The sequence below is a fragment of the Vespa crabro genome, chromosome 3, assembly GCF_910589235.1.
Source record: "Vespa crabro chromosome 3, iyVesCrab1.2, whole genome shotgun sequence".
Classification (NCBI taxonomy): Eukaryota; Metazoa; Arthropoda; class Insecta; order Hymenoptera; family Vespidae; genus Vespa; species Vespa crabro.
The window spans coordinates 11884433-11903386 of NC_060957.1; the positions used below are offsets into that span (position 1 = coordinate 11884433).

An 18954-nucleotide genomic window follows, 5' to 3' on the forward strand; every position below is an offset into this window, starting at 1 on the left:
GAACGACAGAAAGACAGACAGATAGAGACATAGACAGACAGACAGACAGACAGACAGGCAGACAGACAGACAGACTTGATATTAACGATCTTAACGATACTGAACGAGACAAAAGAATGGTAGTAGAGTTTAAAAATAGAGAAAGAACGATAAACAAGGATAGAAAGAAAAACGTTACTCGGCACAAATTAGCTGTGATTATAACTGACGAGTTTGCGAAAAGAAAAACAAGGGAAGGAGTTACATACTAACAGCAAAGGCGGAAAGAAAAAGAGAGAGAGAGAGAGAGAGAGAGAGAAAAAGACAGGGAGATATATATATATATACATAGAGAGAGAGAGAGAGAGAGAGAGAGAGAGAGAGAGAGAGAGAAATAGAAAGAGAAAGAGACAGAAGTAGAGCGATCGATGAATCGGTGGTTTGCCTCTGCTTTAACAACGTCAAGAGAGAAATAGAGATAGAAAGAGCCATAGGGAGAGAAAGAGAGAGAGAGAGAGAGAGAGAGAGAGAGAGAAAGAGAGACATCCTGAGGCAAATTCCTTCTGCTCGATGTAATTATTATTCGTTCGTGTTCGTTTGCGAGATGGATGGAAACTGTAGTAAATAGAACGGAAGGTGTCAAGCGTGGGACGAAGCCTGCAGATGGGTTCGAGGGACGAGGGACGATAACGACTGCCCGTTAATCGCCCGGCGCCTCATTTTCATTCCTAACGAGATCAACAAGTAAAAAAGAAAGAAAGAAAGAAAGAATGAAAGAAAGAAAGAAAGAAAAAAAATAACACATATCATATGATAGAAAGAAAAGGAAGTATTAACAAATTTTGCGACACTCGTTAATTGCTATCGACTCTCTTAATTTTTTTTCTTTCTTTTTTTTTCTCTCGTTTCTTCTTCTTCTTCTTCTTTCGTATATCGTTTTTCTGCTCTTTTTGTTGTTGTTGTTGTTGTTGCTTTTTTTTTTCTTTTTTTTTTTTTTTTCTTTTCTTTCAAAATTCCTAATCCCTCGTTCGTTTTCCTTGGAAGAAGAAGATCGAGAATAAGAAAGTAATTTTCTTAAGGAGAAATGAAAACTACGAAGGAAGTCACTCGTTAATCTCAATTGATCTTTTATTCTTCAGATATTTATCATTTAATTCAGATATTTATCATTCTCATTTTGATCATACCAGATATATCTATAATGGAGGACGAATGTTAGAACGATTGATAAAAGAAAAATGCATTCGTTAATTGCGCTTCAATTTCTTTTCTTTTCATTCTTTTCTTTTCTTCCTTCTTTTCTTTTCATTTCTTTTTTCGTACATTTCCTTCTTTCTTATACCAAAAAATTTAACAATTTCCGAGCGTCTCTCGTGTTCGTTCTTAAAGAGAAGATCGACCGATAGAAAAACGAAAAAAAAAAAAAAAAAGAGGAAAAAAAAAATCATGGAAAGAGAGAAAAAGAAAAAAAGAGAGGAAAGAACCTTCGCTCGTTAATTAAATAATAATCAAATAAAAAATGAAAAATAATAATCAAACAAAAAATGATAATCCAATTTTTCCTTTCTTTTTTTCCTTTTTTTTTTTTTTTTTTTTTTTTTTTTTTTTTTGATTAAAACTTTTTAATCCTCCTCGTCTTTCCAAGATTTAACATTATTTTTTTTATCACAATTGCGTTATCTCTTTAAAAACGTTCGTTATAATTAATTCGTCAAGAATTTTCCATCCATTCGTAATTCATTTTATAAGAATTATCATTCTCGGTATAATAATTATTAAATAATTTTTAAATCGATGAATTTATCTACTTTGTTATATCGTAAACACACACACACACACACACACACACATATATATATATAATATATGCACATATTAACTTTGAAATTGGAGGAAAAGAGAAGAAAAATGATTAGATTCTTTTTCTAAGAAGTAAACGTCTACTTCCATAAGTTTGCATAGATACATATGTATGTACATACACATACATACATACATAAATATATATATATATATATATATATATATATATATAAATATAAACATATACATACCTACAATACTTGGTAATCAGATTTGAGATATCTTTCTGAGGAATATTACGCTTAACGGTCGGTGGCAGATCAAAGAAGGAAAGTTTTCAAATTGGTGGGAGAAGGAAGTAAGTACATATGTAAGTACTTACTCGAGAGAGTAACGCATATAAATGGTTTAGAATGGTATATACGCAATCGTTGTGTATTACGCGGGAACGAAGATGACAGGCGAGGATCGTGACGTGTAAGCAGATCGAGTAGCACGCATATATAGGGTGTTCTTATTTGACTACGTAAAAATAATTAACCACACTGGGATTAATATTAAAAAGGTAAGATGAAAAACAAAGAAAGAATTAAGAATGAGAAAAAAAAAAATATATATATATATATATATATATATATATATATTTGATACGAAATATTTTTTTTAACTGGTCTAACAAAATTCCTCAACATTGTTTTCTATTATTAAATATATTATATTCTGAATTGATTCAAGTTGGACACCCGGTATAATATAGATATAAATCAAGTAGTAGAGATCGTTTTCGTTTGTTCTTATTTTCATACCTTTTTCTTCGTCATCATTATCATCATCGTTATCATCATCTTTTTACTTTGCATACTGCTACGTAAAATCTTACAATCAGATGATGATGTGACTTATCTCTATCTCTTTCTCTCTCTCTCTCTCTCTCTCTCTATCTCTCTCTTTTTCTCTCTCGACAGTCTTGTCTTTATTTCAATTACACGTTTCTTGCTCCCAAAGTATTTTCTTACTATCCTTTTTTTTATTTAATTTCTCTTTCTCTCTCTCTCTCTCTCTCTCTCTCTCTCTCTCTCTCTTTCTCTTTATCTTTTTCTCTCTTTCTCTATCTCTCTTTTTCTCTCACGGACGAACACATACATTCTACAACTATAAAGCATAATTATTTTTCTCGGTTACTCCATTTTCGTATATATAAGTAGTATATATCTAGCTATGTAGGTATAGGTCAAGGTTCACGGATGTCACTAGTCCGATTATCATTTCAAAAGATTTTATCCCGTAGTCCTTCCATCTCTTAAGAATTTCCATGTTGTTACGTGTAGCCTCGATGAAAAAGGAAAAAAATTTTTTATTTCCTACGCGGCCTTTCCACGACTCTCGAAGTGGTATTTTGAAACCGTGAGAACAGAAAACTTTTTGCGAATCAGAGAAAAAGAGAGAGAGAGAGAGAGAGAGAGAGAGAGAGAGAGAGAGAGAGAGAGAGAAAGAGAGTATGATCTTATCCAGTGGCTTTACGCGAGTCGTTTGTTGTAAACGCGACAAATTTCTGTGATGTCGTGATGTCTTTGTAAGATGATCGGTAGACTTTATATGACATGAAATATTTTTTTGTTTCAGGTATGCTGTTGTATGGATCTTGATCATAACTACGCCAAGTTACAAGGTTACTATAATTTGTTTTATATTTTTATTATTATCAGAATTATTATATATGTGTATATATAAAATAATATATTTATATATTATATATATACATATACTCTATATCTCTATATTATTATTTTATTATTATTAATTTATATTATAGTTATATTAATTTTTAATATTACAACACAAGATAATTTTTATATTATTTTTATCTATATACATATCTATTTTACATAACATTTATTAACTCTGTTTCCCTTTCAATTTCAATTTCTTTAACTTTACGACGTAATCGAAAGAAATTTTTTGTTTCTTAACGAAGCGCACAATCGAATCGTTGTATGTTTTTTTCGTTGATGATAAAACAAAAAAAAAAAAAAGAAAAAGAAAAGAAAGAAAAAGAAAAAAAAGAAATAGAAAAGAAATTCATAAAATAGTAATTAAATATTAAAAGAAATTTTCTATTAAAAAAGGCAACGAGTTTGGAGAATCCAAGTATCGATGGTAATAACGAAGAAGCGTCATTGGAGGAAACTACTGAGGATTATTGGGCAGGAAGCGGATCTGGACCGGAGGACGAGCATTCATTGCAAAATGAAACAAGAGAAGCTTTGACACACGAAGCAAGTGATCACGATGCGGTATGTTTCATTCGAAATAATAATATTACGATAAGTCAATAAAATTGTACTTTCGTTTATCAGAATTCTAAAAATTTATGATTAATATTAAAAAATTTATGGTTAAGATTAAAAAAGTTGTTAAATATTAATTAATCGTTTACGAAAATTTTTTTAGCCTTTTAATTATATATCATTATATATAATAATAATAATAATAATATATATATATATAGATATATTTGTAATTAAATAATAATAATAATATAATATAATCGGTATGCTTGAAATATTACAATCTAAAAGAAGAATCACTTGAGAACTTTTGGCCCATCCTGTATTTGTCTATAATATTAAAGAAGAAAAAAAGAAAAAAAAAAACGCATATAACGCGACACACACACACACACACACACACATATATATATATGAAGAAAAAAGATATAATGCAGCAATGAAATCATAAATGACTATACATATTTTGCAATTAACATTTATGATAGAAATCGTGAAAATTTGTTAAAAAAACGAACGACGGGAAGTTGATATAGAAAATTACGAACGTTCACGTCTTTACGTTTTTTCATCTTAGATCAATATATTCCACGATTAATTGATGAACGGTCTTCGTTCGTAGAGAATGATCGACAAAAAGAAATGATCGATAAAAAGTGAACGACTATGACGATGACGACGATGACGACGACTACGACGATGATGATATAAAACAAAGAAAAAATAAAAAGAGAATGAGGAAATAAAAAATAAAAAAAAAAAGAAAAAAATAAAATAAAATAAAATAAATAAAGAGAAGAATAGCAGCATCATCGTTCACACATTTTCTCTTCTAACACATTTCTTCCTTATTGGCAAATAATAATTAATTGTTATATACGGTTTATCCCACGGAAACTTTATACATTGTATTATATTAAAACGAAACCCATAAGAAAAAGCTAACAAACGGAAGTTTTCTTTTCGTTCGTTCGAATAATATTCCTCTTATCGTTTCTTTCTTTCCATATCTCTTTTCTTTTTCTTTTTTCACTCGAATCCTTTTTGGATTTTTTCTTTGTCTTTATTTTCTCCTTTCTTCTTCTTTCCTACGGTTCTTCGATGATACACAATATCTTTATTCATCTAAATATTCTATTTAAATTCCTCTCCTCAAATATAAAGATAACAAAACTTGTTACGAGAACTTCCGATTAGTTATATATATATATATATGTGTGTGTCTGTGTGTATGCATACATATTTATTACTAATGTAATAAATTTAAATGGCATTTACGCAAACACAAATGGACTTATGCGACTAGTAAATACTTACGAGAGAATCGATTTAAACGATACCGATCGAGAGTCATAGAAAACGTACGGGATCGAAATGCGGTCTACCTTGACCTTCGATAGTCGTTGAAATAGTTTCGAGATAGGGAAAAAAAAAAAGGAGGAAGCAAGGGAAATAGAAATCCATGACTTAAATTCTTCTTGTTCGTACGAGAAACGTTCCAATTCCCGTTTAATATCCTGTCAATATATTCTATACTATTGTAATAATATTTTTAATACTATTGAACGGTATTTAAGAATCAATATATATATATATATATATATTTATATATATATGATTAGAATATATTCGAACGATTCAATATTTTTTTTTATTTATTTATTTTTTTCTTATTTTTTTTTCTCTTTCCTCATCCTTCGATCGTTCAATTAAAAAAATTTTTTCGAAAATTTACTACGTTTACTAAGCGCTTTTTCATTATTGAAATTATTGATTCTTTCTTTTCCTTTTGATTTTCTTATTTTTTTTGTTCTTTTTTTCTTTCTTCTTGAATTTTAGGTATTATCGCGATATCGCAATTTTTTTAATTTGATTTAATTTAAAGATATACCTGAGAAAAATTACCGTGCGCTTTTTCATTATTAAAATTGTTAGTTCATTCTTCTTCTTCTTTTTTTCTTTTTTCTTTCTTTTTTCTTTCTTTTTTCTTTTCTTACTTTATTTTTCTTCTAACTTAGACGCCATCGCGCGATCTTTTTCTTCGTTTTTAATTTCGATTAAAAGATACCTTTGAAAAAAAGAGAAAAAAAAAAAAACAAAAAACAAAAGATTACGTCGTGCATCTTTACCGTAGAAATTATTAGTTAATTTCTTTCTTTTTCCTTTTTTTTTTCTTTTCTTCTTTTCTTAAGATTTCTTTACAAAAAAAATTACGACGTACATTTTTGCTATAGAAATTGTTACTTCAACGTTTTTTCCTTTTAAAAATTTCTTTAGAAAAAAATCACGACGTGCAACTTTGCCACAGAAATTATTAATTTATTATAAAAAATAAAATATAGATATCATCGATAACATCATTTTGCAATATCTTTTTGCAAATGTATATATATATATATATATATTAATTAGACTGGATTTAATTAGACCGGAAACAAAACGGGTTTCTCGTTCATTCGGACATATTGAATTAATAGAAATGACACTTAGATTTAATCAAGGAAATGATATCACTGGCTTTTCTCTTTCAAGCGATCGGTTAATGACTTTCGATTTTTCCTTCTCGGGAGTAACTAAGTAAGTAAGTACTTACTCATCAATGTGAATTTTTATCAGCGTTATCGATCTTCGGTTATCGATCCGTGCGTGTCACTCGATCGAAGATGACAGAAGTGAAGAACGGGAAAGGGAAAAGCGTCCTTAGATATCACACGAAGCCGACAGCTAATAATAATAATAATAACAATAATAATAATAATAATAATAATAATAATAATAATAATAATAATAAGAACAAAAAAAAAAATAATAATAATAATAATGAAACGAGATTTACATCGAAGACGATGTATCGAGATACTCTTGAGAGAATCGACGAATTTCGATTTTTTTTTTCTTCCCGTTTCTCGTATTTTTTTCTTTTTTTTTTTTCTTTTTTTTCTTCATTTGTAATCATCAAATCGAATTATTCATTCATTCGTTCAATTTATTTATCTGCCAATCGACGAACACGATGTCGTTCTAATGTTACAAGATAGAGAGAAAGAGAGAGAGAGAGAGAGAGTCATTAAAAAAAAAAAGAAAAAAAGAAAAGTAAAAGAAGAACAAATTAAAAAAATTAAACTTTTCTTTCGCTTTAATCTTCGTCCGAAAGAAAAATGTCGACTACGAGTTTTACTACACGTGGGAGGGGCAAGGGGAGGGTGAGGGAATAAAAATTGGATCAACTCGTCACGTTGGATCAACGTCGAGTTATATTACTCTTAAAAAGAAAAAAAAAGAAAAAAAAAAAAAGAAAAAAGATAAAGAAAGAAAGAAAATGAAAAATAAGAAAGAAGTGGATTTCTCAAATGACATCGATCATGATCGCGATTACGTTCTCGTTTTACGATTTATTCGTTCATTTAATTATCTGCTAATTAATTGGGTATCGGTTTAACGTTACAAAAAAAAAAAAAAAGAAAAATAGAAAAGAAAGAAGAAAAGAAGGAACCTGCAGAAGAAAAGAGAGAAATTTTCAAAAAAAAAAATGAAAAGAAAAATAAAACTTTTCTTTCACACGTAACAATTAAACATTTCTTTCGCTTTGAGTCTTCGTCTTCGAATGATAAAATTACAATTTCGAATTCGGCGTTTTCAGATCAACACGTGGGAGAGTGGTGAGTTGTGGGTGGGGGTGGGAGGGAAAGGGGGCCAATAAATTTGTCGCGTTCGATGAACGTCGAAGTTATTTTACACTTAAAAGAATGAAATAAAATAAAACAAAATAAAATAAAATAAAGTAAAATAAAGAAGAGAAGAGAAATGAGAGAAAATAAAAAAGAAAAAAAGAAAAAAAAAAAAAAAAGTGGAATTCTCAAACGACATCGATCATGATCAGCGATTCCTTTTGTATTTTACGATTACCATTATCGACGGACGGAGACGCGCAGATGATGATCGGTCGGCGTCCGATCTTTATCACAAAGGAACCGTAGTGATTCTTACTCTGTTAACGTCTTCGAAATGACAAGAAGGAAGTGAAATCGTGAATTGCCGGTAGAAATGATCCTTTTTAAAAGATTCGAAAATATCGTGCCGGGTTCTCATTTACGGTAAAGAAAGGAGAATAGGAAACGGGGGTGGGTGAGTTGACTGGATGAGGTGAGGGGAGAATAGTAGGAAACAGCAAAATGCGTTTGAAGCAAGTTCGTAGCAACGAGCAAGTAAGCGCAAGGGATAGGAATAAACGTACCGAGTAAGGCCCATAAACGATTCCAACACCCTCCTACTATTTCTCATTCTACTATTCTTCTTTCCTCTATACACCTCTCTCTCTCTCTCTCTCTCTTTCTCTTTTTCTCTCCTCTTCACCCTTTCGTGAATTCCAGAAACGTACCTCAAAAGTGGAATCCGTGAAAAGCAATAATTTCTCGACGGAATGGATGAGAACCAAGGGAAACGACTTTAAGAGCTTTCAGACAAGAAAGTGGAATATGGCGAAGAGAAAGAGAGAGAGAGAGAGAGAGAGAGAGAGAGAGAGAGAGAGGAGAGAAAGAATAAGAAAGTAAGAAAGAAAGAAAGAAAGAGAAAGAGATAGAAAGAATGAAGAAGAAGAAGAAGAAGAAGAGAAATAACATGCTTGTGTTTCTTCATAACTAAGGCATATGGAGGCTGTTTGCAACTTTTTAGTACTCGGAACGTTTACCACCAACCACGTGCGCTCCTCCTTCTTCTTCTCCTTCTCCTCCTCCTTCATCATCATCTTCTTCTTCTTTTTCTTCTTCTTCTTCTCCTCCTCCTACTCCTCCTTCTCTTCGTCACCCTTCTCATCCTCTTTCTTCTTCGAGTTTTCTCACCTGATTTGGCCGAGTAGGTGTCTAGAAACTCTCGGCACGCATCCTCCTGACAACCTGGCAAAGATTATTCCTCTTCTTACCCTCATCTTTTTATTTACTTTTTCTGTTTTTTTTTTCTTTTTTCTTTTTTTTCTCTTTATACTTGTTCGTCTTCGTCTTCGTCTTCGTCTTTGGCTTCTTCATCTTTGTCTTCATCTTTTTCTTCTTCTTCTTCTTCTTCTATTTCTTCTTCTTCTTCTTATTCTTCTTCTACTACTTATGTGATAGTATTAGTACTCGTACATACATATCTAAGTATCTACACGTCGAACGAGTTGAAAAGAGATAGAAGAGTGTATACACGAGCTCGTAAAGCGTTAGTCACGCGCTGCTCGTGCCTCGTGTTTTTCGAGAGCTTCCACGAGAAACAGAGATAGAGAAAGAGAGAGAGAGAGAGAGAGAGAGAGAGAGAGAGAGAAAATCTTCTCTCTCAAGAACGATCTCTTCTTCCTCTTCCTCTTTAACATCATCACGACTTCGTACCATTTCCATCTACACATTGCTGTTCTTCTATGCTATTCTTCCTACTCGGTAGCGATTTGTCGATCCTAAGGTTAAAGGGACTCGTTAACGTAGGTCAAAGGTCTTAGTTTGCTGCTCGAGAAAGAAAGAAAAAGAGAGAGAGAGAGAAAGAGAGAGAGAGAAAGAGAATCGATCGTTAGTCGATTCAAGAGGAATGGGTGACGATGTAATGTTTGATGATTTATGAGAAAATATTACGTCCAATGTTATTTAATACGTAGATAGATAGATGGTACATATTATGAGTATGTATTTTATTTATTTTCTTTATATATATATATATATATATATATATATATTATATAATATATATTATTGTATATTAGTACAATATATTTTGATATTTATATATCGTTCAATATATTACACGTTGGTTTGGTATTTAAATGTATATTCACCGTATATCGATACGGAGTATTATTTTTTTCTTCTTTCGTATGAGACATTTAATAGATTTATTTCGATGATATATTATTTATATAGTATAGTATACAGTTTATTTGATATATATATATATATATATATATATATATATATATATTTATATATAATATATACATAATATTTTTATATAAATACTTATGTATTTAATAACCTTTGTTATCTCATCTTATTTATTTTATTATTTAACGAAAATTATAATTTCAAACGATCTATGCCCTATGATTCTAAATTTTCTATGTATTTTTATTCAGAAATAAATTGACCTTTTCATTTTGTATATTAATAAAAATATAGAAATATAATAGTATTAGATATTTACTTGTATATGTAATTGTAAATGACGTTTTATTTTAATTCATTTGAAGGTTGTATATGTGGGCGAAGGAGGAGCATACGTTCCTGTACCATCTTTAAAAAATCATCCATTAAGCCCGAACCTTCAAGCTTTGCAAACTCTTCAAGGTCTTCAAGGATTAACAGGTGGTGGTGGAACAGGAGTTGTAGCCGACGAAGAATGGCGAAGACATCCAGAAACCTGGGATAGGGAACATCGAAGGTATAGACCGAACACAACCAGAGTACAACGTAAGTGAATTCAATCGAACAAAATTTATTTTTATATTAACATGGGAAATATATTCATTATTATTATTATTATTATTATTATTATTATTATTATTATTATTATTATTACTTTCAATTGGTCCTATAAATTTTCTATAGAACTAGAACATTTTTTTTTTTTTCAAATACTATTGTATTATCAGTCGATAAATAATATCTTTATATAATGAATGAATCGTCGTGTGAATAAATTGATATGAAATATCAATCGATCGATACATAATCAGATTTAATCGATTTCTATTCTGTTAAAGAAATATTTTATTATTATTATTAATTGATCCTTAATATTCAGTTCAATGTCGAAATTTGTCGGAATGTTATTGGCTACGAATAAAAAATTTTTATATAACTGATCGTCATGCGAACTTTAATTTAAAAAAAAAAAAAAAAAAAAAAAAAGAAAAAGAAAAAGATAAAAAAAAGGAACGATGGATCGTTTTGTAATCGAACAAAATCAATTTCTATTTTCAACGAGATATCCTTCGTTAATTCTCAATCTAATCACAGATTTTTCTTTAACTTCAAATTTTCGAAATAATTATTGTCGAGAATGAAATGAATATTAAAGGATAACAAGTAACAACGAAAAAAAATATCTTTTAAACTGACCTTCCGTCGCTTGTAATTAGAAAGTAAACGAGTTGAAGATGACCGATTAAATGTAAAAAAAAAAAAAAAAAAAAAAAAAAACAAAAAAAAAACAAACGGATAAGTAAGTATAGAAAGAGAAAGAAAATTTCGAGAGTGTGTTGATGGCGAATGGCTACCGTTAGAGTACGGGCAATTAAAACGGTGTCGGGAAGTCGTAGAACGTTGCTGACACCAAAAGTAGAAGGGAGAAAAGTTTAGCACACCTTCTTCTCGATCCTCTTCATGGTTATTTATCTCTATCTCTCTATCTCTATCTCTCTTTACCTTCTCTTTTGGGATCATCGATGAGATCTACGTTCGATCTCTCGCTGTTGAAACAGTGACGACGATGTTCTAACGTCAAGAAAATCCAAGTTAATTTAATCCCGCGATTACGGAAATGCGATACCGTGTAATCGATGATAATTGGAACGTTCTTACTCATCGACGATTTTTACAAATTTTTCATTGATTGATTAAGTAAAAGGTAGAAATAAGAGATAAGCAAGAAAAAATAGAAAAAAAAAAAAAAAACAAAAAGAAAAGAAAGAAAGAAAACAAAAATTGTTATCGATCGTATCGTAACACATACATACACACACACACACATATATATATATATATGTATATATACATATATGTAATTTACCGAATTTACCGTTGGGATAATTTAATGATTACTTTGATAACGTCAAATCTGATCGATAATAATAATATCGTATGTGTATCTACCATCGGGATTATAAATAATCGGAAAAAAAAATTGCTAATCCGACGTGTTCGCCTTTTCTATATAACTCGTTTGGAAATTTTTTTCCATCGTGGAATTAATTTTCGTTGGGTGTTTGATTTAAAGGGGAAAAAGAAAAAAAAAAAAAAAAAAAAAAAAAAGAAAAAGAAAAGGAAAGAAAAAAAGAATGAAAAAAGAAGAAGAAAAAATAAATGAGTATGATACTCGCGTCGGATGGATATTAATCGAGGATTATTATTTCGATAATTTAAATGGCTTCGACGAAGAAAAAGATAAGGAAGAAAAAAAGAAAAAAAAAAGAAAGTAGAAAAAATATTATCGATTAGAAGATCGAAGATCTGATCGATCGTTTTCTTTCTTTCTTTCTTCTTCTTCTTCTTCTTCAAAGGTGGGGGAGGAAGAGAAGGAACAGGAGGAGGAGGAGGAGGAGGAGAAGGTGGAGAAAGAGAAGGAGAATGCGCGAACGATCGTCGATGAGCGTGCGAAAAGAGAAAAGGCACGTAGTTATAAATGATAGATGCCAAGGCACGTAATAGGAGAAATAGAGATAGACAGAGACCTCTCTCTCTCTCTCTCTCTCTCTCTCTCTCTCTCTTTATAGTAAAGATAGGTTCAATGAAGTCGTAAAGACTGCCGCGCAATGCACCGCGGGAACTTAAGGCCACCGGGTGGTATCGTCAATTACGCGAAAGAAGGACCATTAACTTTAATGTATCCTCTTGCTATACATGTAAAGATTCTTATATACGTTCTCATTCATATATTATATAAATACATCGTATGTACTTCTTCGTATATACATTTTTCCACGTTATTACGTTAAAACGTCTATTAATAATCCATGTCGAGTGGTAATAGTAATAATAGTAGTAATAGTAATTAGTAATAATAATTCGACATTGTCGATTTTCGTTCTGTAAGTGTGTTACTTCACGTTGATTGCTTTTACAAATTGCAATGGTTGTATCTGTAAATGGTAAGATAGTTGCATTTTCGTTTCTTTTCTCCCTCCCTCTCTCTCTCTCTCTCTCTCTCCTTTTTTTCACTGTTTTTTCCTCCTCGCCTGTCGCATTTTAAGATAAAAAAAAAAAAAAAAAAAAAAAAACAAAACGATGAATCTCGGTCATTTTCCTTTCTTCCTTCTTTTTTTTCTCTTCTTTTTCGTTGTTTTCTTTTTTTTCTCCCTTGTTTATCATCGAGCGTATATCGGCATTGCGCAATCCCTTCTATTGTTTACGCAGCGTCGTTTTACCGGACAATGAACACAAAGCATGCATCCGCAATTCTAATAAGCGTGCCTTTGTGTATGTAAGTACGTTTAACAGATAGAAAGAATGAAAGAGAGAGAGAGTGAGAGAGAGAGAGAGAGAGAGAGAGAGAGTGAGAGTGAGGGAGGGAGGAAAAAAGAAAGAAATAAAGTGAAAGAAGATGTTGCTCGAAAATGCACTCGTAGACAGACAGAGAGACAGATAGAAAGACAGAGAGAGAGAGAGAGAGAGAATGAGGGAGAGTGAATGAGAGAGAGAGGGGGGTGGGAGGGAGGGAGAGGGCAAAGAAGGCATAGAGGACGTTGGCGTGGAACGAAAAGTTGTATCATCGAAGAGGACGTCCCTCCGACTGAGACTATCTTCATCCTCCATCTGGCATATCTTTCTTTTTATCCAACAATTCAACTCGGCGGATTACTACTACGCCACGATGTAAACGTTTTGCGCTTATCTATCACGAAGAGCGACTACGAAGGGACGACTCACCCTAACGAAACGCTTTACTTTCACTCCTTCATAGTCCGACCTCTTTTCCATGACGAGCCTTCACGGTCCTATTATTCTAACGCGAAATATCGATTCCGCCCGAACAATACGAAAATGGACGCACGCGTTGACGGGAAATAGAAATTTTCTTTTTCCTTTTTCCTTTGTTGTTTTTTTTTCTTCTTTCTTTTCTTTTCTTTTCTTTTCTTTTCTTTTTTTTTTTTTTTCTTTCTTTTTGATAATGCACTTTGCTCCTTCTCCTTCTTCTTCTTATTCTCCTATCTTTTCTATCCTTTTGTTTTTTCTCTTTTCTTTTCTTTTCTTTTCTTTTATTGGTTTTCTCTTCATTACATATATATATATATATATATATATTAGAGGGACCGGAAAGTAATGTAGCTTTCTTAAATTAAATTCAATAAGGATAAATTTTTAACAAGTTTTTATTTTTAATCACAATCAAATATCGACATGCACAGAAACGACGATTACTTTCCGATCCATCTAATATATATTAGAATATAATAATATATTAGAAATATATATTAGAAATTCGTTGCACTTATAAAATATGTAATTCGTATCGTACGAGACTTTTGTGAAATTATCCTATCGATGAATCTTTTTTTTCTTTTATTTTTTCTATTTTTTTTTTTTTTTTTTTTTCCCTGAAAAGCGACATATCGATTTTAATTGAACTTTGATTTGAATAAGAAACGCGTAAAGGGGATAGAAGAGATTTATCTTCGACAATGTACATGTTCTTTTATCTCTTTGTAGAGGAAATTTGACATGTAATTGTGTAATTTCGTATTTTTGATTTAATCGTTTGTACCATCGTCCGAATTTTCCAATGTCGAAGCATAAAATGGATTTTTTTTCGATAACATGAATTTTTGTTTCTTTTTCTTTTCTTTTCTTTTCTTTTCTTTCTTTTTTTTTGTTTCCTTATTTTATAGAAGAAATTTCTTACACTTAATGTAAATAATTATACTTACACACACACACACACATACATATGTATATATATATATATATTTGTTTGTTTCAGATATCGAAGCGGAGTGTCAAGACGATTACATGAAAATCAGGATTGGTTTTAATGGATCCTTCACTGGATTACTTTACTCGGCAGGTAAAGTGACATTGCAGAATCTTCTAATCTAACTTATTATTCTTTACAAAGCAATATCGATCGTACGAGACGATATAACTCGAGTAATGTGATTAATCGCAATCGATATCACATCGAGTGAATCGATTTAGTGGTTCGTTCCTAGGATGCTATTACTTAATCAGAATTTCCTCGAGGGTTGAGATTCGAATCTTCGTTATGTGTTACTAGTGTTCGTCATAGACAATTGCATTTAATTACAGGATATTCTTACGATCCAGACTGCATGTACGTTAATGGGACTGGCCGTGATTACTATGAATTCTATATCCAATTGAATCGATGCGGTACCCTGGGCGAGAACACTCATCACCAGGACAGCAGAAAAAATCCCACGGTACGTATGAGATGAGAGTGAGGACGTAGAAAAAAAAAAAAAGAAAGAAAATTAATTGATAAATTAATTAAAAAAAAAAAAAAAGAAAGAAAAAAAAGGAAAAAAAAATGCACTTAATGATAATAATAAAGAGAAATCGATATCCTCCAATGTAGATATCGGATCGTTAATCGTTTTTGATCGACGATAAAAGAAAAAGAATAAAAGACTAATCATTGTCCGTAGAAAAATCTCATGTGGAATACCGTCACCGTTCAATATAATCCATTGATCGAGGAGGAATTTGACGAACATTTTAAAGTCACCTGCGAGTATGGCTACGATTTTTGGAAGACCGTGACATTTCCATTTTTGGACGTAGAGTGAGTTCGTTTATTTTTATCTATATCATTAATATCGACAGATCAATTTTATCGAATAATCTTCATATTAACACTAGAAAGACCAAAACTTAGTATATAATTATATTACCCAAAAGCGATCAAAATGACAGTATTGTGAACGAATAACTAATGTGTTTGGAAATTTCTATAAAATTTATTTTTAATATTTTTTATATTATTTACAGTTATATAACAAGTTATTAGTAAATATGAACAATAGAAAAAAAAAAAAAAGAAAATTCTAAGAAATTGTGTCATTATATACATAATTGTTTTTCTAATTGAAATTAAAAAACAATCAAAATGACTTCTTTGGGCAATCTAGTGTTAAAAATATAAGATATATATATATATATATATATTGGAAACTATGAAACGGGCGTTGAATGAAAATAAATAACTAAACAAAAATGCCCGTTTCATAGTTTCCAACCTAATATATATATATGTGTTGATAAAATCAATATGTTCAATTAAAATTAGAACAAAGTTATAAAATTGAAAAGATCTTATGTTTAAGATCTAAGATAATAAATATAAAATATTAAAGATATGTAATGATGAAATAAATTGTTCGATTAAAATGATTATTATTATATATAATTTAATCGAGTATAATAAATAAAACGATAGATCATCAATTGATATCGAATTGTTCCTAAAAGAACCTAAAAGATCCCTTTATCTTACGTCCGTTATCCAATATCGTGGGGAATCGTGTTGTTGAAATACCGTGAGATAACGGGTAGATGTTGAGATCATTGGCAATTTCTATAGTACCGTCTCCTTCTCAGGGTCGCCACGGGAAATCCCGTAGTCTTCACCCTCCAGCCACCGGAGTGCTACATGGAAATCAGATACGGTTACGGGACCACTGGAACTAGAGTGGCTGGACCAGTTCGCGTTGGCGATCCTCTGACTCTCATTATCTACATGCGCAGCAAATACGGTACGGTAATATTAACGTTTCTTTAGTTTGCTCACAATGAAACGTAAGCACGCGTCATACTTATTTTCATTTATATATATATATATATATATATATATATATATATATATATATATATATATATATATATATATATAATTGATCTGATCGCATACGGCCGCGTCTCTTATTACATGATATCATTCTTTGATTTTTTTCATTGTATCAATGGATTATCCAATGATAAATAGATCTTATGAGATTTTAAATATTAGGTGGACCGAAAAGTATTGTCGCCTTTTTAAATTAAATTCAATAAGAATAAATTTTTAACGAGTTATTATTTTTAATCACAATTAAATATCGACATGCGGAAAAACGACATTACTTTCCAAATCCCCTAATATATTTTTTAAATCGATATATTTTTAATCGAGATATAAATGGAATAGGATACAAATGGAAAGAATAAAATAAATGACGTGTTAAAAATAATGAAACTTTGTTAAATGACAACTTTAATGTCAATAGAATTAATTAAAGAAACGAATAACAAAAAAATAATAACAACGTATGCTACAACGTCTTCGTATTATAGATCGATAAATCGTCAATGTTTCGTCTTAGATGGTTTTGACATAGTTGTGAACGATTGTTACGCTCACAATGGTGGAAACAAGAGGATTCAACTTATCGATCAGTACGGATGTCCCGTCGACGATAAACTGATTAGCAGATTTCGAGGATCCTGGTCGGAGAGTGGATTATTCGAGACTCAAGTATTCGCATATATGAAGACATTTAGGTTTACAGGCTCGCCTGCATTGTATATCGAGTGCGACGTTCGTATGTGCCACGGTCGATGTCCGGTAAGAATATTATAATCAAAAAAGAAAAAAACAAACAAAAAAAAAGAAAAAGAAGAAACAGAATTGCAAGAAGAGAAACGATTTATTATTCTATTTTATTTATTTGAAAATTTTTAGAGTCAACCATGCCATTGGAGGAATGCAAAAAATGTTGCGAAAAGATCTGTGTCGGACATGATCGGTGGACCAACGACACCAGCTACGAGTTTATCGGAAAACGTAAATCTTTTTCAATCCCTACGTGTACTTCAAGAAGGAGAAGTGGACACGGAATTATTCCAAAACTCTACTACAGCTTCTCGCAATGGTAATTAAACGTTCCACGGTAAAATTTTATCGATCGAAAAAAAAATTTTCTATAAATATTACAATAAATTATTATTAAATGTTAATTAATGAAGAAATGAATTTGCAGGTTCAAACGATCCCTCGAACGACAGAGTGTGTTTAAGATCGAGCGTGATGAGCACGATCGTAGGATTAGGCTGCGGTATAATTTGTTTATTGTCGGGCACATTATTAGCAATGTGTTCGCGAATGCGACGACAAGCGCGAGAGAAATTGCTCTCGGATAGCATAAGTTACATGACGCACAAGGGTAGAATTAATTAAGTGGTCCTGGGTGAAAATATATTTGGGGATTAATTTCGTTCTTCCTTCCCGCGGTTCTAGCGATTGCAATGTTTTTTTTTTTACCGACGGAGATCGGTCAAGAAGGGTTGGGAAGGGGGGAAAAAGAGAAAAAAGTAAAAAAAAGAAAAAAAAAAAGAAAGAAAGAGAAAGAACGAAATGAGAATTCGTCGGTAAAACAGAAATCTGCATTACCGTTACTCGATGTCGCGAGACATCGACGTTATCGGGAGGGACGAACGATAAAAGAGAATCGAATGGATTTTTATCTAAATGCCAACGAGTATGCAACAAGTTAACACGCTACTTCGACGAAAGACTTTAGTATTTTAGTGTGCCTAACGATAAAACAAGTAACGCCTTAACAACTATAATTTACTATTTAGTTTAATTCATTATATAATGATTCATTAATACTCAAGACGAGGAGCGTAATATTTAAGAACGACGACCTCGGTACTATTATTTTATTTTTGCCTTAACTCGATTTTTTCCGTTTTCATTGATGAAAACGTTTCCGCCGATAAAGTAGAGTTCTACCGGTAATGTAGTAATCATTGCGAGTTGTGAAATCATTGTTACTCGTAATTTTGAACGAGTACTTCTTGATTTCGTTACTTCGCAAAAATACTTTTTCTATGTTCTTTGATATCTTTCTTTTTTTTTTTCGTTTGTTTTTTTTTTTTTTTTTTTTTTCTATATACATCTACGCTCTTTGCGACGACGTAGACCGATCTTTCTCTCTTTTATTCTTTTTCACTATAATCATAAGAATTTTAACGGGAATCCGATCGCTTTATCGTGCGTCGGTAATAGAGATAATAAAGTTTTCAAGAACTTTGCCAGAATCCTCGGAGGTTAGTTTATAAAAATGAAAATCTTTTCGATACATTTTAGAGGGGAATGAAAATGAGCGAATTATAGTACGAAGGTATTTTATTAATCATCTACGGCGACA

The 18954-nt window shown here is 31.2% G+C and overlaps 1 protein-coding gene across 1 annotated transcript in view; it reads left to right on the forward strand.

The window, feature by feature from the left end:
* The window catches only part of LOC124422538, a 71521-nt gene extending 52921 nt beyond the window's left edge, over positions 1-18600 (forward strand). The window contains exons 2-11 of the mRNA XM_046959089.1: positions 3406-3451; positions 3909-4076; positions 10279-10498; positions 14727-14810; positions 15053-15186; positions 15412-15548; positions 16364-16518; positions 17125-17366; positions 17484-17673; positions 17782-18600. Coding sequence (XP_046815045.1) covers positions 3406-3451; positions 3909-4076; positions 10279-10498; positions 14727-14810; positions 15053-15186; positions 15412-15548; positions 16364-16518; positions 17125-17366; positions 17484-17673; positions 17782-17978 — 1573 coding nt within the window. The 3' untranslated portion in view covers positions 17979-18600. The remainder of the gene's footprint in view (positions 1-3405; positions 3452-3908; positions 4077-10278; positions 10499-14726; positions 14811-15052; positions 15187-15411; positions 15549-16363; positions 16519-17124; positions 17367-17483; positions 17674-17781) is intronic.
* The last annotated feature ends 354 nt before the right edge of the window (positions 18601-18954 follow it).